A 24,472-nucleotide genomic window follows, 5' to 3' on the forward strand; every position below is an offset into this window, starting at 1 on the left:
GGAGGAAAGACACCATGCAGCGGGCACAGCACGTGCAAAGGCCCTGAGGCAGAACCATGCCTGGAGTGTTGGAAGAACAGCGAGGAGGCCCATGTGTCTGGAGCAGAGTGAGCGAGGGGGAGAGAGGGAGGAGGTGAGGGCAGGGAGGGGACGGGGCAGGTCGTGCAGGGCCTTGTGGGCCACAGGGATGACTTGGGCTTTTACCGCAAAAGAGATGGAAGCGGGCTTCCCTGGTGGCGCAGTGGTTGAGATTCCGCCTGCCGATGCAGGGGACACGTGTTCGTGCCCCGGTCCGGGAGGATCCCACATGCCACGGAGCGGCTGGGCCCGTGAGCCATGGCCGCTGAGCCTGCGCGTCCGGAGCCTGTGGGAGCGGCCACAACAGTGAGAGGCCTGCGTACCGCAAAAAAAAAAAAAAAAAAAAAAAAAAAGAGGTGGGAGTCCTGGAGGGCCTTGGGCAGAGGAGGGGGCGGGGCCTGACTCAGATGCTCACGGTCTCCCTCTGGTGGCTGCTTCAAGGAGGACAGGCTGTGGGGACGAGGATGGGAGCCCAGGGACCAGGGTGCAGGTGACAGCCCTGGTCCAGGTGGGGGCAGAGGAGGGGAGAGAAGTGGGTGGGTTCTGCACAGTTTTTTGAACGCAGAAGCAGGAGGACTGGCTGACAGGTCAGTCTAGGGTGACTCCCAGGTTCTCGCCGAGCAACTGCCAGTACGGAGCTTCCGTCAGCAAAGATGAGACGTGGGAGGAGCAGGTTAGCGAGGATGGTCAGACACCGCGTGGCGGTGTTGAGTGTGAGACCCCCGTGAACCCCCCAAGTGGAGACGTAGAGGGGTAGCTGCACCCTGAATCTGGAGCTCAGAGGAGGTCCGAGCTGGAGACAGGGCTGAGGGCATAGACGAGGCCGCCAGGGAGGGGTGGGGTGGGGGAGGGGAGAAGCCCGAGGGGGTCCGGGAGAGGTGGGTGGGTGGGTAAGTGGGTGGGAGGGAGAGCGAGGCGGGAGCGAGGAGGAGTATGGGGCCCGGGGACTATGTAACAATGCAGTTCTTAGAAGGAGGCCGACTGGCCCGGTCAGACGCCTCCGAGAGGGGGAGGAGAACAGAGAAGTGACCTCTGGACTTAACAACTCAAAGGTACCCATGACCTTGACCAGGGCAGTTTCTGCAGCCTTGGGAGGAAAGAGGGCTGATACTGGAGCAAACACTGCAGGAAAAATCCCACACTGGCCCTTCTCAGGGCTGACCCTACCTTTCAGAAGGCCCTTTATTAGCATGGGCAGAGGAGTAGGGGGTGGAGGTGGGTGTCGGCTGCAGAGCCTGCAGAAACTTCCTCCTTCTGGCTCCACTGGACTTTCAGTTTCCTGAGGCCCTGCCTGGCCGGGGTCTGGGTCAGGGTAACCTTGAGCTCCAGTGTCACAACGACCCCTGGCAAAGGCCCAGCACAAGTGCCAGGCCCTGGTAGGAAGCAGATGCTTCTAGAAGAAAGAGAATAAACAGACGCTCACTGCCTCATCGCAGGCCATCTGCAAACCTCCACACCAGCACCCTGGCAAACAACTCTGCCCATGTGCTTGCAGATGTGTGTTTGTTGATTGATAATCTCACTGACCCGAGAGCCTGGGCACACCAGGTATATATGGTGCAACCAGAAAATAAAAAAAAAAGTAGGATTTCTCAGTTTTGTTCTGCTTTGCAGTGGATTGCCTAACTGACCCCTAGGCACCCCTCTGCTCTAGCAATGCAGGTTCCAAGGGTGTTTCTCATACTGGTTATGAAGGGGCTCTCTAGAGGTGGAATACTATGCAGCCATGAAAAAGAATGAGGACACACAGAGTGGTGACCAGTGCTCCCGATAATGGGAGTGGCCTAGGAATGCAAGTTTATGTTCTGCTGAATAAAAGAAGCCAGACGCCAAAGGCCACATAGTATGTGATCCCATTTATATGAAACGTCCAGAATGGGCAAATCCACAGAGACAGAAAGCAGATTTGTGATTGCCAGGGGCTGAGGAGGGGAATGCCCAGTGACTGCTAATGGGGACTTGGCTTCTTTTTGGAGTGATGATAATGTTCTGGAATTACATAGTGGTGATGATTGCACAATATAGTGAAATATACTAAAAACCACTGAAGTGTACACTTAAAAAATAACATAATTCTCATAACAAAAAAAATTCATGTTATATTTTTCATTAGAATCTCTGTTCCTTATAGGCTGTGTGACCTTGGCCAGATTACTTAACCTCTCTGAGCCTGTTTCCTCATATGTAAAATGGGAATAATGAAATCCACCTCTTAAGGGTATTGTAAGGATGTGGTCAGGATTGCACTAAAGCTCTTAGAGCAATCCTTGGCCCATAGTAAGTTTTATCGAAGTGTTTGTGCTTGTTATTATTATTATCTTATATAACGTAAGTCAGAGCAGAGGAGAGGATTGGAGAAGTGCAATTTAAAACGGATTTTAGGGCATTCCTTGGTGGTCTAGTGGTAGGAACTCTGTGCTCCCATTGCCAAGGGCCCGGGTTCCATCCCTGGTCAGGGAATTAAGATCCCAGGTGCCATGCCTCGTGGCCAAGAAAAAAAAGGTCACAATCTAAAATATATAAAGAAAAAAGGGGAAACTTTTCAAAAAATTTCCCCCTATTTTTCTTTAAGGCTGTTTGGCCAAGAGGGGGCATGGGACTTCTCCAGGAAATACCCCAGGCCCACGGGGCCATGTGGGGTAGGCTGGCCTCCGAGGTGATGGCTGCCACCAGGGGGCGCTGGGGCAGCAGGAATTGTGGCCGTGTGTGAAGTTGCCCTTCCCTACGTGGTCTCCCCTCCAGGCCTTTGCCCATGCTGTGCCCATCCCCAGGGACACTTTTCCCCACCAATGGCTCATTCCGACTTAGGCCTCTGGTGTCAGCTTACTTCCTCCTTCCAGAAGATTCTCTTAATTCCCCCAAGGCTGGTCAAGGGTCCCCTTTGGGCCTCCACAGCCCCGTACACTTCATCACAGGCCTGATCTCCCCATAATTCTGTCTCTGGCACTGGACAGTGAGCCCTGAGAGGACAGAATGGGGGTGTCTCAGGTGACCTGAGAGGGTGACTACTCAGTCATCCCTGTGCCCAAGGGCCTGCACACAGTAGGAGCTCAATAAATGTTGGTTGGCTAAATGGATGGAGGAATCCATGTCCTCTCCACTCACTGCCCAGTGAGCTCCATGGGGGCAGGGACCAGCTCTGTGTCCAGGGCACCCAGCATGTTCTACACACAGTAGGTGCTCACTAATTGTTTGTCAGAAGGATTTACTTTACTGAACAGTTATTGTGTGCCACATCCTGTGCTGGGTTCTGAAAATACTGCAGTGACCAAGACACATGGGCCCCCAGCTCTCTCAGGGTGGGCAGGGTGTAGTGGAGAAGCCACAAATTAACAAGTAACAAAATGAACAGGAATATTTCAAAGAATTTTAAAAATCTAGGGACTTCCCTGGCAGTCCAGTGGTTAAGACTCTGCACTTCCAGTGCAGGGGGCACTGGTTCGATCCCTGGTTGGGGAACTAAGATCCCACATGCTGTGCAGCACAGCCAAAAAATAAAATAAAATAAAAATAAAAAACGGAGGTCATCAATTAACAGGCTGGAGAGTCTCCATATGGGCTAGAATCCAGTAGAGAGATGCCTGGCTCCTTCTCCTGCCCCAGAAGGCTACTTATAAGCTGTGTGACCTTGGATAAATGACGTCACCCCTCCTGGCCTCAGTTTCCTCATCTGTAAATTGGGAGCATTGTTTCTAGCTCCTGGGGCTGTTGAGAGGATTAAGTGTGTTCATCCAGCACGTAAAGACCTTAGCCCAGGGATTTCAAAATGATCATCCTTTAAATATACGGGGTTGGGGACTTCTCTGGTGGTACAGTGGTTAAGAAAGAATATGCCTGCCAATGCAGGGGACACGGGTTTGAACCCTGGTCCAGGAAGATCCCACATGCCGCGGAGCAACTAAGCCCGTGCGCCACAATTACTGAGCCTGTGCTCTAGAGCTCACGAGCCACAACTACTGAACGCCTAGAGCCTATGCTCTGCAACAAGAGAAGCCACCGCAATGAGAAGCCTGTGCACTGCAATGAAGAGTAGCCCCCGCTCGCCGCAACTAGAGAAAGCCCATGCGCGGCAACGAAGACCCAATGCAGCCAAAAATTTTAAATAAATAAATAAATAAATTTATAAAAATAGATAAATATACTGGGTTGACACAGGGACATGTAGGTACTGGAGTTCCAGACTGGAGGTCACTATGTCCATGGTACAGGTGAGAAAGATGAGGCCCAGAAAAGGGCTGTGACTTGCGACTCACAACATCTCAGGGATGAAATAGGGGCTCACATTCTGAATGGGCCCACTTCTCCCTCCTCTGCCTCCACCCGGTCCAGCCCCCATCCTCACTGGCCTGGACCAGTCCCCTCTGGGCTCCCAGCTTCCACCCTTGCTCCCCAGTCTGCCCTCCCCACCCCGGCCAGAGGTCGCCCATGAACACCTGAGTCAGGCCCCGCCCCTCCTCTGCCCACAGCCCTCCATGGTCCCACCTCCCTGGGGGTAAAAGCCCAAGTCCTCCCTGAAACCCACAAGGCCCTGCACGACCTGCCTCGTCCCCTCCCCCTCCCGGTCCTCACCACCCTCTCTCCTCCTCACTCACTCTGCCCATCTTTGCTGTTCATGCAACAACGCAGGCACGGTCCTGCCCCAGGGCCTTTGCACTGCCTGTTTCCTCTGCCCAGAAGATCTAACCCTTCCTTCCCAAGCTTTTCCTCCAGGTCTCGGCTGTAATGCCACCTCCTCAGAGAGGCCTTCCTGGCCACCTGGGCCAAAGTTCTTCCTCCTGAGGCACCCCATCACCGTGCATGCCCAGTTTATTTCTTCTGAAGTCTCCTCAGTTTCTGAAATTATCTTGCTTCCTCATTTGATGATTCATTCACCGCTCCCTTCCCTCCACCTCTACCTGCGATTGAAAAGAGAGCAGGGGATGGTTCACATCTGTCTTCGCGCCCACTGCACCCCAGTGTCTGGGACAATCCTGGCACACAGTAGGAGCTCAATAAATATTGGTCAACTGCAAAAATGGCCTGTTAACTGCAGCTGACTCTAGCCTTAGTGATCCGAAGCCGTCTGTTTGGGAATTCCCTGGTGGTCGAATGGTTGAGACTTGGCGTTTTCACTGCTGTGGCCCAGGTTCGTTCCCTGGTCGGGGAAATAAGATCCGCAAGCCACACCAGAGCGGCCAAAAAGAAAAGAAAAGAAACTGTTTCCACAACCCCACCCGGAGAATCTAATCTCCCCAAGTTTCATGTCACGGCAGGGAAGCCGGAAGCAGACCTTCAACAAAATCTGAGTCAGCGACTAAAATAGTAAGTGCTGCGTGACAGTCTGGGTGACTCACACCAGGCCCGCCCTTTGGGGTGGCTGGTGGAGGAGGAAAGGGCATGCTAAGTCAGTGTTCAAATCACGCTGTTGGGCGAGAGGAGGCCTGCAGCTTCCCGGATCACCTGGCCCACATAGCCCTTCCTGGGCTGGCTTTCATTCCCTCCCTTGGAAATCCGACTACTTCATTGCAATCTCCCCACTTCCCATCTGTGTGACTTTGGGGACCAGAATTCACCTCTCTCTGCCTCAGTTTTCCCCATCTGTAAAATGGGGACCAGCAACAGAAGCTTCTACCGTTGGGGGGGGGTCATTTTTGAGGATTAAAATACGTTTAGATGGTCCAGTGGTTAAGACTGCGCTTCCACTGCAGGAGGCGCGGGTTCGATTCCCTGGTCGGGGAGATCCCTGGTCAGGGAGATTCCGCATACCGTGCAGTGAGTCCAAAAATTAAAAAAAAAAAAAAAAAGGTTTAGATTTAAAGCCTCCAAGACGGATAAACGGTGAGTGCTCAACAAATATTAATTCTATTCTCATTCTCAAAAGGTCTGAGACCCTGAAAAAGATTAATCCCCTTCATACCGGGCACAAAGTTAATGAGCACTTACACTGTCCCTGGTATTTCACTGTTATCGCACACGATCTGCTGATGACCTTGGAACAATGGCCTCATAAACCCATTTCTCAGATAAGAAAGCAGAGGCTCGGAGAGGTGAAGGCACTTGCTGAAGATTACACAGTGTGATCAGAGCCCAGCCTTGGTGGGAGCATCAAAGCAGACCCCCGCTTCCCCCAAAAAGGGCTGCAACAGAAACAGCTAAATGTACTCACAATGTCTTTTCTCTCCACCTTCTCTGGCATTAGAACCAACACTTCTGGCAAAGCACGTGACCCATCAGAGGACTACATTTCCCAGCCTCCTTTGCAGCCGGAGATGGGCCATGTGACTACATCCTGACCAATGAAATGAAAGCAAACGTGCTCAACTGTTTGGCTCCTGTCCCTTTTATGGCAATAGCAGCTACGTTTTTATCCTGACAGATGGCCAGGCAGAGGTCTCCCAGAGGACAATGGCGCTGTCAAAGCATTCAATAAATATTTATTACAATTAAAACACCATACCCATGGGGCTTCCCTGGTGGTGCAGTGGTTGAGAGTCCGCCTGCCGATGCAGAGGACACGGATTCGTGCCCCGGTCCGGGAAGATCCCACATGCCTTGGAGCGGTTAGGCCCGTGAGTCATGGCTGCTGAGCCTGCGCGTCACGAGCCTGCGCTCCGCAACGGGAGAGGCCACAACAGTGAGAGGCCCGCGTACAGCAAAAAAAAAAACCAAAAAAACACCACCATACCCATACCCCCAACCCATTCCCCACCACCACGGTCCAGAGAGAGGGAGGGATTGACTGAGAATTTGTAAACAAATCCAATTCTGGCTACCTGGAGGGCCAGAAAGTCATGGGGTCAATTTTCTCGGCAGTGTCCTGAAAGTAGCAAATGACCCCATGTTCCACTGACCCCTGGAGATGGGGAATCAAGGCCGAGGTTATCAGGTCCACTCACTTGGTCATTCCGTTTCTGGCGTCTTGTCCTCGGGCGCCTGCGTCCCTCTCTGGTTCCACATATGGTTGTTGAGTCCCAGCTGTACCATGTGTGCATGATGTATGATGAGGGGCTGCAGCCCAGAGCTCTGAGGGTGCACAGGTGAAGTCTGTGGGAAGTCCGCAGGCTGCGGGAAGGCCTGGGGCTGCGGGAAAGCCATGGGGGCCTGCGGGAAAGCTGGTGGGGGCATGCCCGCCAGCCAAGGAGGCAGGGATGGCGGCTGATGGCCCGGCCGGGTGGGAAAGGCTGGTGGTGGGCCTCCGAGGGGCCCCGGTCCCCCAAAGGGCGCCTGAAGCACAGGAGGCTGCCGAGTCTCAAATGGCATGTAGCTCCTGAAAGCTACCTGGAGCTTCTCCATCTGCCTCTGGTAGGACAGGTAGTTATGGAAGTAAGCTGACTGTGCGGCACTCCACGCCGCTGCCTGCTGCCGCTCACCCTCCAGGTGTTGGCTGTGCTCCTGCAGGGCCCGGACATCCTGTTCCTTCCTCCACTTGGCCTTGCGGGCCCGCAGCTTCTGGGACTTGAAGGTGTTGGCCACCTTCTTGGCGAAGATCGGGGAGTGCTCGTCCAGCCACACCAGGGCGGTGAGCAGGCTGGACGTGCTGGGGCTGAGCTGGGTCAGGGAACTCTCCAAGGGCAGGAAGGGGATCACGCAATCCTGCCACCCGTGCCGCGTGAGGCTGCTCATCAGCGACTGGTTCGCCTGGTGCTGGCTCAGCCGGCAGTCGAAGTTGGAGGTGAGCAACAGGATGGTGAAGGCCGAGTGGTCTAAGGCGTCCTGCAGGCAGTGCAGCTCGCCGCGCCCTGGCACCTGGAAATCTTCGCAGAAGGTGGCGCCGTCGCTCACGCCCAGGGCTTCCAGCCTCTCGCGCACGCGCAGCGCGATGTGCTCGTCAGCGCCAGCGTGCAGCACCACGAAGTTATAGAACTTCTGCTCCGGCGACTCCAGCTCAGGAGGAGGGGGCCCCGGCTTCGAGACGGTAGGGTGAGCCTTAGGAGGGGTCGATGGAGACGAAAAGGGAGGGGACGTTTTGGGGGCCGATGGAGTCGGTGGGCGTGGCTGAGCCGCCGGGTAAGTGGTGTCTTCCTCTGAAAGTTGGATTGGCGTCTGATCCGCGACAGGGCAGGCGTCTCTGGAAGGCGAGGGGAGAGATTTGGGAGCTGCTGGCACATCCGTGCACTCCACCGAGTAGTGACTGCTGGTTTTTGGAGCTTCCGGGGGGTCGTGCAGGCTGGCGGGGCATGCATCTGCGGCCACCTCGGGAAGCCTGGGGGCTGGGCTGTTTGGCCGCACCGGGGGCCCGGCAGCCTCCACTGATGGGGGCCAGCTCATCTCCTCGGGCTCCTGGCAGCCCATAGGGGCAGGCTCGGGCACCGGGCTGGCCCGGGGCTTGTCACACAGCTTGCTGGGCCCGTGGGGGCTGTGGTGAGTGCTGAGGAGGGCCATGGTGGGCGACTGGCTAATTTCCAGGTTGCTGGTCAGGGAGGCCGGGCTGCCGGTGGATCTCAGGGAATGCCCTCTGCTCCAGTCCGAAAGGTCCTCGATGGGCCGCGGATCGCTGCGGGTCCTGGAGGGTGATGCCGAGGACGGCAGGAGGCACCCCAGATCGGAGTGGAGAGTTTGGATGGCCTCCAGGTCCCTAAGGACGTCCCATCCGCACCGGTCTCGTGCCTCTTCCTGGAGCTCCCCCAGCTGTGGGTCGTCCCTGGACCTGAAAGCACGGACGGCTGCGCGGTAGGCCTCCTCCCGCATTGGCGCTGGACACAGCCTCTCCTCGGCAAGAAGGTGGTACATCCTGGCAACGGCCCGGGACATGTCTGGGGGCTCCTCTGGGGCCTCAGTGCTGTCCACACCAGCCCACTGGTGGGCCACCAGCTTCGCCACGGCGTCCTCCTTCAGCGCCTCCAGGGAGATCCTGGCCTCGGTCTCCTGGCCCAGCTTTAGGAGCACCAGGGCATGCAGGAGGTCCGCCCCCCGGCAGCCTGGCCGCAGGGTCTTCAGCTTGTGCTTAAGATACAAGAGCTTATCCTGGCCCACCGCGCCTAGAATGTCAAAGGCGCCAGAAAGCGACGGCCCTGTGCTGGCCATGGGCACAGGTTGGTGTGGCCTCCGGTGGCGGGAGAAGCACTGGGTGATGGAGTCATGTTCCACACGCCGCCCCCCTGCGCTGCAGGCCCGGTGTCCCTACCTGCTCACGGGTACTAGGTCCCCTGGGGGCTGCAGAGCAGACCTGTGAAGCAGAAAGACATGGTTATCACCAGAAAGGGGGCTCTGGGAGGCGGCCCAGACAACGCCCCCCCCATGCCTTCAAAACTCACCAGACCTATCACCAGACCTTGACCTTGGGCAAGACTTCTCACCTCCCCCACCTTCCCTCTCCTCCTCTGCAAGAGGACAGCAGAGGTACCTGCCTGGTGTCACCCAGCGGGTAGCTGCTACTATTTTCCCCATTCACAGAGGAAGAAGGTGAGCCAGAGAAGTGAAGTCATTTGCCCCAAGTCACACAGCCGGTGACAGATCTGGGATTTGTTTGTTTTGTCCAAAAGGCATGCGGGATCTTAGTTCCCCAACCAGGGATCAAACTTGCACCCCCTGCAGTGGAAGCATGGAGTCCTAACCACTGGACCACCAGGGAATTCCCAGAGCTGGGATTTGAGCCCAAGCTGTCTGGCTCTAGAGGCTGAGGCTATGTGCGTAACTACAAGACTATACTGCCTATTAGGATGATAATAAGCCCACTTATGGGATTGTTTCAGGGAGCTGAGTTGCGTTAACGTATGGAAAGCTCTGAGCCCAATGACTGGAAGTCACTCAGGAAGGGTCAGCCTCCTAGATGGCCCCCAGTGACCCCACATCCTGGTATTCAAGCCTTGGGTGGTCCTTCCAATGTTGTCCCAGAGTTCTGTGAGATTGATAGAATATGGCAGAAGTGATAGGCTGTCACCTGTGACATTAGGTTATAAAAGACACTGGCTTCCTTCTTAGTCACTCTCTCTGTCACTCTGTCGGGGGTAAACCATGATGTGAGTGGTCCTCTAGAAAGGCCCACCAGGGGAGAAACTGAGGCTCCCCACCTCCAGCCACATGGGGGCGCCAATCTCAGGCTCCAGCCCCAGTTAAACCTTCAGATGAGGCAGCCCCGGCAGACAGCCTAACTGCAGCCTCATCAGAGACCTAGAGCCAGAGCCATCCAGCTCATCTGCCACCAGATTCCTGATGTTCAGAAACTATATGAGATAATAAATGTTTGTTGTTTCGAAGCCACGAAGTTCTGGGGTAATTTGTTCCACAGCAATAGCTAACTGATACAGGTTGCATTATTACTATAATGAGTTAACCATGACCAAGGGCCAGATCTATGCCTAACACTGCTGCTAAGCCCTTTGGAGGCTCTTTCCTCTTCTCTCCATTTCTTGAAAAATGCCAAGCTGGTTCCCACTTCAGGATCTTTGCATGCACTGTTCCCTCTGCTTGGAGCACCTGACCCCAGATCTTTGCTTGGGTGACCTGAAGCTCATCCTTAGCCCCCAGGTACAATGGTGCAACCTCAGGGAGCCCTCCATGACCACCCCGGTTCTCTATCCCAGTCTGTCTCTCCATGTCCCCCCACAACAGAATTGGCCACTGGGTGACCTTTTCCTGTGTGTTAAACCTTCCACATCTGTCTGCCTCCCAGTCACCTTGGGCATTATAGGGTTTGTGGAACCACACAGCAGGTACCTAACAAATACTTGTTGAATGAATGAATCAATGTATGAATGGGGCCAGCAATATTTCCTTCCAATACTGTCGATAAGAACACAGGCACAGGGCTTCTCTGGTAGCACAGTGTTAAGAATCCACCTGCCAATACAGGGGACACGGGTTTGAGCCCTGGTCTGAGAAGATCCCACATGCCGCGGAGCAACTAAGCCCGTGCACCACAGCTACTGAGCCTGACCTCTAGAGCCCACGAGCCACAACTACTGAGCCATGTGCCACAACTACTGAAGCCCGCGTGCCTAGAGCCCATGCTCCGCAACAAGAGAAGCCACCACAATGAGGAGCCTGCGCACCACAATGAAGAGTAGCCCCCGCTCGCCACAACTAGAGAAAGCCCGTGTGCAGGAACAAAGACCCAACACAGCCAAAAATAAATAAAATAAATAAATATATATATTTTAAAACGCTTAAAAAAAAAAAAAACAGGAACAAGGATGTCCACTCTCACCACTTTTATTCAACATAGTTTTGGAAGTCCTAGCCACAGCAATCAGAGAAGAAAAAGAAATAAAAGGAATCCAAATTGGAAAAGAAGAAGTAAAACTGTCACTGTTTGCAGCTGACATGATACTATACATAGAAAATCCTAAAGATGCTACCAGAAAACTACTAGAGCTCATCAATGAATTCAGTAAAGTTGCAGGATATGAAATTAATACACAGAAATGTTTCATTCCTATACACTAACAATGAAGTATCAGAAAGAGAAATTAAGGAAACAATCCCTTTTAAAATCGCATCAAAAAAATAAAATACCTAGGAATAAATCTACCTAATGAGACAAAAGACCTGTACTCAGAAAACTATAAAATACTCATGAAAGAAATCAAGGATGACACAAACAGATGGACAGATATACACCATGTTCTTGGACTGGAAGAATCAATATTATCAAAATGACTATACTACTCAAAGCAATCTACAGATTCAATGCAATCTCTGTCAAATTACCAATGGCATTTTTCACAGAATTAGAACAAAAAATTTTACAATTTGTATAGAAACACAAGAGACCCCAAATAACCAAAGCAATCTTGAGAAAGAAAAATGGAGCTGGAGGAATCAGGCTCCCTGACTTCAGACTATACTACAAAGCTACAATCATCAAAACAGTATGGTACTAGCACAAAAACTGAAATAGATATCAGTGGAACAGGATAGAAAGCCTAGAGATAAACCCACACACCTATGGTCAACTAATCTATGACAAAGGAGGTAAGACTATACAATGGAGAAAAGACAGTCTCTTCAATAAGTGGTGCTGGGAAAACTGGACAGCTACATGTAAAAGAATGAAATTAGGGACTTCCCTGGTGGCACAGTGGTTAAGGATCTGCCTGCCAATGCAGGGGACATGGGTTCGAGCCCTGGTCCGGGAAGATCCCACATGCCGCGGAGCAGCTGAGCCCGTGTGCCAAAACTACGGAGCCTGAGCTCTAGAGAGCCCATGAGCCACAACTGCTGAGTCCGCGTGCCACACTACTGAAGCCCACACGCCTGGAGCCCATGCTCCACAACAAGAGAAGCCACTGCAATGAGAAACCCGCCCACTGCAATGAAGAGTAGCCCCCACTCGCCACAACTAGAGAAAGCCCGCGCACAGCAACGAAGATTCAACCCAGCCAAAAATAACTAACTAAATTAAAACAAACAAACAAAAAAACCCAATCCCTTAAAAAAATAAAATAATATAAACTCAAAATGGATTAAAAACCTAAATGTAAGGCCGCACACTATAAAACTCTTAGAGGAAACCACAGGCAGAACACTCTTTGACATAAATCGCAGCAAGATATTTTTTGACCCACTTCTTAGAGTAATGAAAATAAAAACAAAAATAAACAAATGGGACCTAATGATAATAATAAATATATATATTATATAATATAATGATAATAATAAAAAAGCTTTTGCACTGCAAAGGAAACCATAAACAAAACGAAAAGACAACCCACAGAATGGGAGAAAATATTTGCCAACGAAGCAACCCACAAGGGATTAATCTCCAAAATACACAAACAGCTCATGCAGCTCAATAACAAAAAAAACCCCAAACAATCCAATCAAAAAAATGGGCGGAAGATCTAAATAGACATTTCTCCAAAGAAAACATACAGATGGCCAAAAAGCACATGAAAAGATGCTCAACATCACTAATTACTAGAGAAATGCAAATCAAAACTACAATGAAGTATCACCTCACACCAGTCAGAATGGCCATCATCAAAAAATTTACAAACAATAAATGCTGGAGAAGGTGTGGAGAAGAAGGGAACCCTCCCACACTGTTGGTGGGAATGTAAATTGGTACAGCCACTATGGAGAACAGTATGGACGTTCCTTAAAAACTAAAAAGAGAGCTACCATATGATCCAGCAATTCCACCCCTGAGCATATACCTGGAGAAAACCATAATTTGAAAAGACACATGCACCCCAATATTCATTGCAGCACTGCTTACAATAGCCAGGACATGGAAGCAACCTAAATGTCCATCAACAGAGGAATGGATAAAGATGTGGTACATATATATATAATGGACTATTACTCAGCCATAAAAAAGAATGAAATAATGCCATCTGCAGCAACATGGATGGACCCAGAGATTGTCATACTGAGTGAAGTAAGTCAAACAGAGAAGGACAAATACCATATCATATCACTTATACATGGAATCTTAAAAAATGGTACAAATGAACTTATTTACAAAACAGAAATAGAGTCACAGATGTAGAAAACAATCTTATGGTTATCAGGGGGGAAAGGCGGGGAGGGATAAATTGGGATACTGGGATTGACATATACACACTACTATATATAAAATAGGTAACTAATCAGGACCTACTGTATAGCACAGGGAACTCTACTCAATACTTTGTAATGACCTATATGGGGAAAGAATCTTAAAAAGAGTGGATATATGTATGTGTATAACTGATTCACTTTGCTGTACAGCAGAAAGTAACACAATATTGTAAATCAACTCTACTCCAATAAAAATTTAAAAGAAAGAAAGAAAACACACACAGAGAAAAGGTCTTTCCCAAGGACACAGAACAAAGACACCATGGAGAGTGTCCCAAACCCCCAAATTTAAATCCCCAGGCGCTCAATTTACATCACATTCAGACTTGGAAAAAGCATAGCCTCACGTCCAGTCCAGGGGGCCGAGAACACTTTCTCTGCCCCTCAGCTAGGCCTACTGCCTGTTCTCCACTGGTGTCCACGTTGGGACCCGCCCCACCCCCAAGCCAAGAACAGTGCATCTGCACCAGGGACAACTCTATCCCCCCAGAGGACACATGGCGACATCTGGGGACATTTCTGTTGTCACGACTGCATGGAAAAGTGCTCCTGGCATTGAGTGGGTGAGGGCCAGGATGCAGCTCAACATCCCACAGTGCCCAGGACAGCCCTTCAAGAGAATGACCGAGCCCCAGACGTTGCTAAGCGCTGACGTTGAGGATGCCTGGTCTAGATGAAGAGCTGATTCATCCATCAACCCCCTTTGCTGATAACTCACAGACGGCACTGTACACATGACTCAGCTTTTTTTTTTTTTTTTTAATTCATTCTGAGCGGATGCCAAATGGCCCAGGACCAAGGTCGATGGTTCCAGAGGTGTGACGGGGATGTGACCGAGCAGAGTGGGCAGAAGAGAAGTGGCCGAGAAGCATCAGAGAGAGAGGCGGTGCTGGGGAGGGGGGGAGGGGGGGAGGGGGGGAGGGGGGCGGGGGGAGGAAGGACGCAAGGAGATGAGCGGCTGTCTGACTGTTTCGAAATTGAAAGCGGCCTGACATATTGAAATGCTGATAGGCACCAGGAAATAGCAGAGACCCTAAAATGGAGCTGACTTCCTAGTATGCGGGGACAAATGATCGGCGGATACATGAGTGAAATTCACGATATATCACAGTATGAATGCCGCGGAGAAACAAGGAGGGAAGGAGAGTCATGAACTCCAAGAATGGGGGCGGAGGGGTGCAGTTTTGGGGTTTTTTGTTTTGTTTATTTGGTTGTGCCGGGTCTTAGTTACGGCACGTGGGCTCCTCAGTTGTGGCACACAAAGTTCCAGTTGTGGCATGCCTGTGGGATCTAGTTCCCCGACCAGGGACGGAACCCTGGGCCCCCTGCACTGGGAGTGTGTAGTCCCAGCCACTGTGCCACCAGGGAAGTCCCTGTGTGCAGTTTTAAACAACGTAGTTTAGGAATGTCTTGATGAGAAGAGAGATTTCGACAGGACATAAACATGGGGAGAGAGTGGGGACATCTGAAGGAAGAGAGATCCAGGCAGAGGAAACAGCCCGTGCAAAGGCCCTGGGGCAGGACCATGCCTGGTGTGTTGGAGGAATAGCGAGAAGGCCTGTATGTCTGGAGCAGAGTGAGCGAGGGGGAGAGAGGAAGGAGGGGAGGGCAGGGAGGGGACGGGGCAGGTCGTGCAGGAACTTGTGGGCCTGAGTAGGGGGAAAGGGGGGCACTTGGGCTTTTACATGAAAACCTAGAACCACCTCGACCTGTCTAAATGCCGTGGTCTTGCCTCATGTGTGTTGCCGAGAAGGAAAATGGGCTCAGTGGGACCACATCTGCTAACTTTTCAAGAGAAGCCAGAAACGCAGATTTTCAGGAATCTGCTCGGTTGTGTCGAGTTAGCAATCGATTCAAATATTTTAAAGAGACCTTATAAGCTTAAAAGAAAAAAAAAAAAAAAGCAAGCCAATGTGCCATCCGCAGAGTAAAAACTCTGAACATATTTGTTGCAAATAATAAATAAAGGAAGTGTGTGAAGAGGCGAAAGTTATACATACACAGCATTCATTCATTCATTCATTCAAGCAGTAATTTTCCAGCATCTGCCATGTATTGGACACTGAATGTATCAGGACAGAGAGAAGAATAAAACAGGAATACTCTTCCTTCTTGGAGCTGACAGTCCCCCCCCAAAAAAAGAAGGAAGATCATTATTGCTTAAGTGCTTTCTTAGCTCCTGAATTATTTTTCCATAAAGAAAGACTAAATGCGAGCCATATATTACTGCAGAGAAGAGTTCCTTTTTTCTTTTCATAAACCTTTTTGCTTCTTTCAAAAACAAATATCAATATATGGCAACTTACGGCAACAAAGTGGGTATATGTATATATAATATACAAACCTAGTATATCATATCTCTTAATTGCCCCACTGGCCTCCCCGCTATCCTTCAAACTTGCCAGGCACAGTCCTGCCTCAGGGCATTTGCACTGGCTGCTCCTTCTGCCTGGAACACTGTTTCCCCCATGTATCCCCACAGCTCACTCCCTACCTTCCTTCAAATTTTTGGTCGAGCCTGCCCTGATGACACTGTGCACAACTCCCTAGGAAGGGGTCACAAAGTATGGCCCATGGGCTGTTTTAGTAAATAAAGTTTTCTTGGAACACAGACACGCTCACTCATTTACACAGGGTCCATGGCTGCTTTGAGGCTACAGTGGCAGAGCTGAGTAGCTGCAACAGACGCCCATAAAGATGAAAATATTCACTCTCTGGTCCTTTCCAGAGAAAAGTTTGCCAACACCTGGGCTACGAAACAGGCATATGATTTTTTTTTTTTTCCCATTCCATAGAGGGGCAAACTTAGATTGCACAGCTAATGACGGGCAGAACAGCCCTATGGCACCCATGTTTGTAACCCTAAGACCAGATGCCTGTCTCTCCAGCCCATATAATTATTACGGGGGATAACTGGCTGTTATTGGTTGAACTGGGTTCCCCCCTCACCAAGTTCAGATGTTAAAACCCTAACCCCCAGGACCTCAGGATGTGACTACATTTGGAGATGTGGTCTTTACAGAGGTAATCAAGTTAAAATGAGGTCATAAGGGTGGGGTCCTAATCCAATAAGACTGGTGTCCTTTTTTTTTTTTTTTTGCGGTACGCAAGCATGTGGGATCTTCCTGGACCGGGGCACGAACCCGTGTCCCTGCATCGGCAGGCGGACTCTCAATCACTGCGCCACCAGGGAAGCCCAGACTGGTGTCCTTATAAGAAGGGGAGACTAGGACACAGACACCCACAGAGGGAGGATCACGTGAGGACACAGGGAGAAGACAGCCGTCTGCAAGCCAAGGAGAGAGGCCTCAGAAGGAACCAACCCTGCCGACACTTTGATCTTGGACTTCCAGCCTCCAGACTGTCAGGCAATAAATTTCTGGTTTTTAAGGCCTCCAGCCTGTGGGACTTTGTTATGGCAGCCCCAGCTCCATGTGGCTACTGAGTACTGGAAATGTGGCTACAGCTACCGGGGAGAAAGTAAATATTAAATTTTATTCATATTTAATTCATTAAAATGGAAAAACTGGGTCAGTGTAAAAAAAAAAAAAAATGTTTCCCCATTAAACCCAACTTTGGGGACTTCCCTGGTGGCACAGTGGATAAGTCTCCACGCTCCCAATGCAGGAGGCCCAGGTTCGATCCCTGGTCAGGGAACTAGATCCCACATGCATGCCGCAACTAAGAGTTCACATGCCGCAACTAAGGAGCCCACCTTCCACAACTAAGACCTGGTGCAACCAAATACATAAATAGATATTAAAAAAAATAATTATCAAGGTAAAATACAATGCATTTAAATAATTGTATGTATTAAAAAATAAATTCTGTAAGTACTATTATCTCCTCTTTAAAAAAAAAGACCCAACTTTGTTTTGGTAGGATCAGATTTCACTTAAACTGTTAAAAATGTAGCATCTGAATTGAGATCTGAAAAAATACACACCAGATCTTGAAGAATTAGTCGAGAAAAGGTATGTAAAGGCCGCAGCTGGATTGGAAGCCAGGCTGCCTGGCCCTAGAACCCACTGAGCCTGTGGTCTCCAAAGTGTATCGCCAGAGATTCCAGCTTACATGGGCCTGGTTATATGGCCTGAGAAACAGACTTATCTAGTTTTAATTGAAACAGCCCCTGAAATGAGCTCATGGCCAGACTACTGGAAGAAAGTGGAGGACAGACGTTGTTGCCATAATGCAGGCACAAGTAACAGAAAGGCAAAGTGGGGCTTCCCTGGAGGCGCAGCTGTTCAGAATCCGCCTGCCAATGCAGGGGACACAGGTTCGAGCCCTGGTCCGGGAAGATCCCACATGCCGTGGAGCAACTAAGTCCATGCACCACAACTACTGAGCCTGCGCTCTAGAGCCCATGAGCCTAGAGCCCGTGCTCCACAGCAAGAGAAGCCACCGCAGTGAGAAGCCCGTGCACTGCAACAAAGAGTAGCCCCCGCTCGCCGCAACTAGAGAAAGCCCGCGCAGCAACAAAGACCCAACGCAGCCAAACAATAAATAATAAAAATTAAATTAATTAAAAAAAAGAGAGAGAGAAAGGCAAAGTGTATAGTTTCTCCCATCTCTGATGTGAGCTTGCTGTCGGCAACAAAATGGCATAAAAACGATGACGATCAGGTGGGACCACAAGTCAGCCAAAACTTACCGAACTATCAAAACTCCTTGAAGTATCAGACATCTCCCTCTACAGCAATGACCCTCAGATCAACTGTTCTTTCCACCTCTCAGTGGCTCCTGGGAACAGCTGCGTGTATGGTAACTTAAAAAGAAAAAATCGCTGGGAACTCTACTCAGTACTCTGTAATGACCTATATGGGAACAGAATCTGAAAAAAGAGGGGATATATGTATATGTATAACCGAGTCACTTTGCTGTACAGCAGAAACTAACACAACATTGTAAATCAACTAGACTCCAATAAAAATTAATTAAAAAAAAAAAGATGGATGGACCTAGAGACTGTCATACAGAGTGAGGTAAGTCAGAGAGACAAAGACACATGTATATTAACACATATATGTGGAATCTAGAAAAATAGTACAGATGAACCTATTTGCAAAGGAGAAATAGAGACACAGATGTAGAGAATAAACGTATGGACACCAAGGGGGCAGGGCAGGAGGGATAAATTGGGAGATTGGGACTGACATATAGACACTACTATGTATAAAATAGATAACTAAGACTTCCCTGGTGGTCCAGTGGTTAAAGACTCCATGCTCCTACTGCAGGGGGCCCGGGTTTGATCCCTGGTCGGGGAACTAAGATCCCGCATGCCACGTGTTGCAGCCAAAAAAAAAAAGTTAAAAAAAATACATAACTAATGAGAACCTACTGTCTAGCACAGGGAACTCAATGCTCTGTAGTGACCTAAATGGGAAGGAAATCCAAAAAGGAGGGGATATATGTATATGTAGAGCTGATTCACTTTGCTGCACAGCAGAAACTAACACAACATTGTAAAGCAGCTACACTCCAATGAAAAAAAGAGAGAAAAATCAATCACCTGGTGACAGGCACCCTCCAACTTTTAACGAACAAAGGGCACAGCTGATAAAGCGTGAAGGATGGGGCATGAACGGGGCCAGACATTAAGTTCATCACGCACTGTTCACTCTGAAAATTCAAGTTCAGTACTTAGGATCTGTGTCCTAGTCTGAATTCAGGTTCTAGGTCAATAAAATGTTAAAAGGAAGAAAAGTTCACCAACTCCCGCAACTACACCACGGGCAGCAGTGTGAGAAGAAAATTTGAATTAGCTGCCAACGCTGAACAGAGGAGGTGCTGTGTGAAACTCTGGTGTTCTGGGTTCTCTTGGAATCCAGACGGTCAACAAGAACAGAGTGGCAGCTGCCCTTGTCCTGCGCTTGGCCACAGCCTCCCCCCCTTTATGGGACACCCACCCGAAATGAGTCAGCTCCGGGGCAAGAGAGAGCAGTGGGTGGGAGCATGCGCTTGGGGTTCAAATCTCAGCGTATGGCTTCCAGGCTGTGACCTTGGACAGGCCACAAGCACATTGGTGCCTCAGTCTCCTCCTTTGTGGACTGGGTACAAGGATGACCTCTTCCTGCGAGGACTGCCATAGGTCGAATGAGTTAATCCGTGTAGAAATGGTACAGAGCCGTCGCTAGCACACCCTCGGTGCTCCGTGAGCCTTAGGGTACCTGACAGCTGTCTGCCCCCAGCAGTACCCGTGCTGGAGGCCCCCGCAGCAGAGGCTCAGGGCTGGGCTTGTGGAAAAGCTCACAGCCAGACTCAGAATTAGCCAAGCAGGGGCTTCCCTGGTGGTCCAGTGGATAAGACGCTATGCTCCCGGGGACTTCCCGGGTGGGGCAGTGGTTAAGAATCCGCCTGCCGATGCAGGGGACACGGGTTTGAGCCCTGGTCTGGGAAGAACCCACATACCGCAGAGCAACTAAGCCTGTGTACCTAGAGCCCGTGCTCCGCAACAAGAGAAGCCACCGCAATAAGAAGCCTGTGCACAGCAACAAAGAGTAGCCCCTGCTCACCGCAACTAGAGAGCCCACGCGCGGCAACAAAGACCCAATGCAGCCATAAATAAATAAATAAATAAATAAATAAAAATACACTCCCAATGCAGGGGGCCCAGGTTTGATCCCTGGTCAGGGAACTAGATCCGCGTGCCACAACTAAAGATCCTACGTGCCGCCACTGAGACCCAGTGCAGCCACGTAAATAAATATTAAAAGAAAAAAAGAATCATGCAGGCAGGCCCTCCCGCGCCTGCACTCCTGGCAAACTGCCTAAAGTCACACCGTGTTTCTCCTCCATCTCCCCGCCCGCCAGCCTGAGCCCCGATGCAGCGCCCCCTCCCCAGACACTGTGCCCTGGCATGTCCCCCGTCCACTCCATCTGCCCCGCCCAGCGGCCACCCCAACCTTCTGGAAACCTGGCTTTCATTCTGCCCACCTTCCACAGCCTCCAGGGCAAAGTCCACTCTACACCTGACAGTGGGTGCCGGGGACAGTGGGGTGGGGGTGGGGAAGCACCCACCGGGGTGAGGGACCTGGCTCTGCCACCTGCCAGCGGTGGAGACTGTTTTCTCAGCCTCAGTTTCCTCGTGTGTAAACCCAGCAGGAGAGTGGCCCTCGTCCTGAGCGAGAGTTCAGAATAACAATATAAGAAACCGTACAAATCGGAAATAAATACTGGCAGAATTTCTTTTTTCTCTTCTTTTATATTTGTTCACCAAATCTGGAATCTGCCTACCCCCTCCTCTCCTGTCTACACTCTTGGGTAATCTCTTCACACACAGAGGGAATATTAATTGAGCACCTACTGTGTGCCAAGAGCTATTGTAGGTGCTGTTGCAGACCCCTGGCCCTCTTGGAGCTCACAGTCTAGTTGGGGGAGACCCGGGATGAATGAGAAAGTAGTTCATTGCAGAGAACGGATAGAGCCATCAAGAAAATGAGCCAGGGTGGGGGAGAAAGGCAAGGACTGGGGGAAAGCCTGCCAAGAACTGGAGATCAAGGGAGACCTCTGGGAGGAAGTGACATACGGGAGCTGAGACCTGAAGGAAGTGGGGGAGCAACTCAGGTGCAGATCTGGGGAAAGAGAGTTTCAGGAAGTGGGGACAGCATGTGCAAAGGTCCTGGGGTGGGACTGGACCTGATGTGTTGGAGGAACGAGGAGGCCCACGTGTCTGGAGCAGAATGAGCGACGGGGAGAGAGGGAGGAGGGGAGGGCGGGGGGGGGGGGGGGCGGGGCAGGTCAGGCAGGGCCTTGTGAGACGGAGGAGGGAGCCCTGGGGAGCTGCATGCAGAGCTGGGAGGGGACCTAATTCAGGTGCTCACAGGTGCCCTCTGGCTACTTCAGCGAGGACAGATTCGGGGGTGGGGTGGTGAGGGCAGGAGAGAGGGTGGGGAGGGGACATGGGTGGAGGTGACCACTGGCTCAAGCAAGCAATGATGGGATCCAGACCAGGTGGTGATCTCCAGGAAGGATCTCTGGAGACCAGCACACAGTATACTTATATAAATAAATAAGTATACCTTATAAATAAATACTTATTGGCTGAATAAATCAGTGAGTGGACAGAGCAGTGCCTGGCACACAGTAGGCACCCAATAAATGTTTTCTGCTTGAATCCTTCCTCCCCAAGAAGACAGCCTAATCGGCTCCTACCAGGACTGGCACATAGTAGGGGCACTTCACTCCTTTTGGCTAATTAAGAAATGTTCCAGGGGACTTCCCTGGTGGTCCAGTGGCTAAGACTCCATGCTCCCAACGCAGGGGGCCCAGGTTCTATCCCTGGTCAGGGAACTAGATCCCACATGCATGCCACAACTAACAGTTCTCATGCCACAACTAAAGATCCCGCACGCCGCAATGAAGATTCCATGTGCTGCAGCTAAGACTCGGGGCACCCAAATAAATATTTTTTTAAAAAATAAGTGTTTACTGAGCACCAACTATGTGCCGGGCACTGTGCAAAGCAAAGGACAACGCTGCGAGTTAAGACTATTTTGACTGCCTGTTTCCCAGTAGAAAAGGGAGGCACAGAAAGGTAGAGTGACTTGCCCGGGATCACACAGGTAGAAAGTAAAGGGGCAGTGATTTAAACCAGGCAGCGTGGCTGCAGGGCCCCTGCCTTTATTCACTGAGCACCTACTATGTGCAGTACCCCTCCCATGCCTGGATCTGAGGAATCCTCAAGCCTGGCCAAGGTACCGGATAGCTGCCCTCTGCATTTGGCACACATCACTGTGACAGGTCACACTTTTGCTCCCTGTGGCTCCATGAGGACACGATTTGGCCCCTACTGTGTGCCCAGTGTACTGAACAGTGTCTCCTGGCACGCAGCAGGTGCTCGCTCCATAAATGTTTGTTGAGGAATGAATGAATGGCCCTTATTCGGAGGAGGACACAGAGGCCCAGGCAGGTTCTGCAGCCTGGGGCAACCCTCCCCCAAACTCTGGAACCCAGACCTCAGCCTGCCTGGGTCACACTGTGGTGTCCCCTCCCCCAAACCCCTGCCTCAGCCGCAAGGAGAGGAAAGGAACACAGGTACCCTGAAGAAGTCCTGGGCCCAGCCGAGTGGTACCAGCGGCCTGGGCAGACTTGGATCGACTCCTGGGCAGGTACCAACCAACCCCGTTCCCCACGGGAAGGGGTGGGGAACAGGGGGTTGAAGATTCCCGGAGACCCATCTCAGCTGATGGATGGGACCCGCTGAGGGAAGTGCACTCCCCCAGTGGGAGGGGGGTCACGGAAGCCCCTGGATAAAGTGGGGATTCGGGGCCCTGGAGGAGCTGGGGGAGCGGCAGTGGGGGGTGGCGATCACCGGGCGGGAAGAACCGGGGCTGGGGCAGAGAGAGTGCCCAGTTTGGGGAAGAAATCAGAAACGCGGAGGAGGAAAGCAGTGTTGGAAGGTAGTACGTCATGTTGGGGAGGATTCGGGGTGTTGGGGAAGAGTTGGGGGGGTGGGGAGGACTTGGGCCAGGGAGGGGTGTTGAGCATTGGGGGGCGAGGGGCACTGAACACGCGGCGCAAGGACGTCCAAAGCTCCCAGTGCGGGGCAGCTGGCTTCGAACCCTGGCGAGGGGCGTGGGCAGCCGGGCCCCCTGCAGGCCTGCGGGGGTCCCCTGCCCCTCCCCAGCCGGCCCTCGCCCCTTCCTCACCTACCAGGGATCGCGGGGGCGGCTGGCTGCGCCGCTCGTGTCCTCGGGGCTGGGGCTGGCGGCCGGACGGCCTGGCGGCGGTGCCAGCGGATGGCAGAGCGCGGAAGGCACGCTGGTGCCTCCAGGCGCACGGCCTCCGACCGCCCCTTCCGCGTCCGGAGGGGAGGGAGGAAGGGGATGAGATCACGCTTTCCCAGCGGGACCGGGAAAGTCCCTGAGACGCCCCGAGCGACGCCCTCTGTCCCTCCGCCGGCTGCCCCTTAGGGGACGTTTGCGCACCTCCGGGGTGCCCGGGCGTTGGGGACCACAACAGGGGTCAAGGGTGACGACAGCCCTCGGAAGCCCACCGTCTAGTGAGAAAGAACCACAGCGTTTAAATTAGTTCATCTCAATTAGTAATTAATGTTTTCCAGGACACCGAATAGAGGGGATGGGATAATTGGGGGGGACGGGGGTGGGAATCATGGCCACCCTGGAGGGATTTGGGGACGCCCATGTGGTTGGAAAAGGGACAGCAAGATGGCATACCTTTTTGGCCGCGCAGTGCAGCTTGGGGGATCTCAGTTGCCCCACCAGGGGTTGAACCTGGGCACTCCGCAATGAAAGCGCAGAGTCCTAACCACTGGACCGCGAGGGAAGTCCCAAAATGGCGTATCTTGAAGCTGCAAACATGACGTTTTAAAATTCACAGGGAGCAGAACTAACTAAAGCCTGTAACTAAAAAATAAATACATATATAAAATAAAATTCACAGGGGTCCTGAACCCAGGGCTTACATATCTATTGGGCATAGTTAAATCACGGTGCTCAGAGCCCGTCATACTTCTGGGACCCACGAAAATGTTTTCATTTCTCTTAAAATCAGAAAGGAAAAAAAAAAAAAAGAAAATGAATATAATTCAGCCTGAATTATATGTGTCTTTATACCAACACAGTTGTAAAATGTAATTTAATTTTTTTTTTTAGTGGAAGAAGAGGCCCACAAAAGCCATAAATAATATACCTTTGATTGGGCCCCTTTGTCACCCGGAACCTCTTGTCAAAATACCGTTTGCTATAGAAAACAAACTTCTGGTTACCAAAGGGGAAGGGGGTGGGGGGAGGGATAAATGAGGAGTCTGGGATTAACAGATACACACTACTATATATAAATATATAAAATATTGTCGGTCTTAGGCACCATAGTGTCTTTATTACAACTACCTATGCTGCCGCTGTAGCCCCAAAGCAGTCACAGGTGATACCTCAGTAAATGGATG

General features: G+C 51.3%; 1 protein-coding gene across 3 annotated transcripts; it reads right to left on the minus strand.

The window, feature by feature from the left end:
* Positions 1 to 403: 403 nt before the first annotated feature.
* On the minus strand, positions 404 to 23,551 carry TICAM1 (TIR domain containing adaptor molecule 1). Of its 3 annotated transcripts, XM_004277234.4 has the most exons (3): positions 23,218 to 23,551; positions 6,954 to 9,223; positions 404 to 1,471 (listed from the first exon to the last, which is right to left on the minus strand). In XM_004277234.4, exon 2 carries the CDS (start codon positions 9,079 to 9,081, stop codon positions 6,958 to 6,960), a length of 2,124 nt encoding a protein of 707 aa, XP_004277282.1. In that variant the 5' UTR covers positions 9,082 to 9,223; positions 23,218 to 23,551; the 3' UTR covers positions 404 to 1,471; positions 6,954 to 6,957. The 3 variants fall into 3 exon arrangements, with proteins under 3 accessions (XP_004277282.1, XP_049563544.1, XP_033256734.1); XM_049707587.1 differs by lacking the exon at positions 404 to 1,471 and having other exon boundaries at positions 6,475 to 9,223; positions 23,218 to 23,545; XM_033400843.2 differs by lacking the exon at positions 404 to 1,471 and having other exon boundaries at positions 6,475 to 9,223; positions 23,214 to 23,545.
* Between the last annotated feature and the right edge of the window lie 921 nt (positions 23,552 to 24,472).

The sequence above is a fragment of the Orcinus orca genome, chromosome 3, assembly GCF_937001465.1.
Source record: "Orcinus orca chromosome 3, mOrcOrc1.1, whole genome shotgun sequence".
Lineage (NCBI taxonomy): Eukaryota > Metazoa > Chordata > Mammalia > Artiodactyla > Delphinidae > Orcinus > Orcinus orca.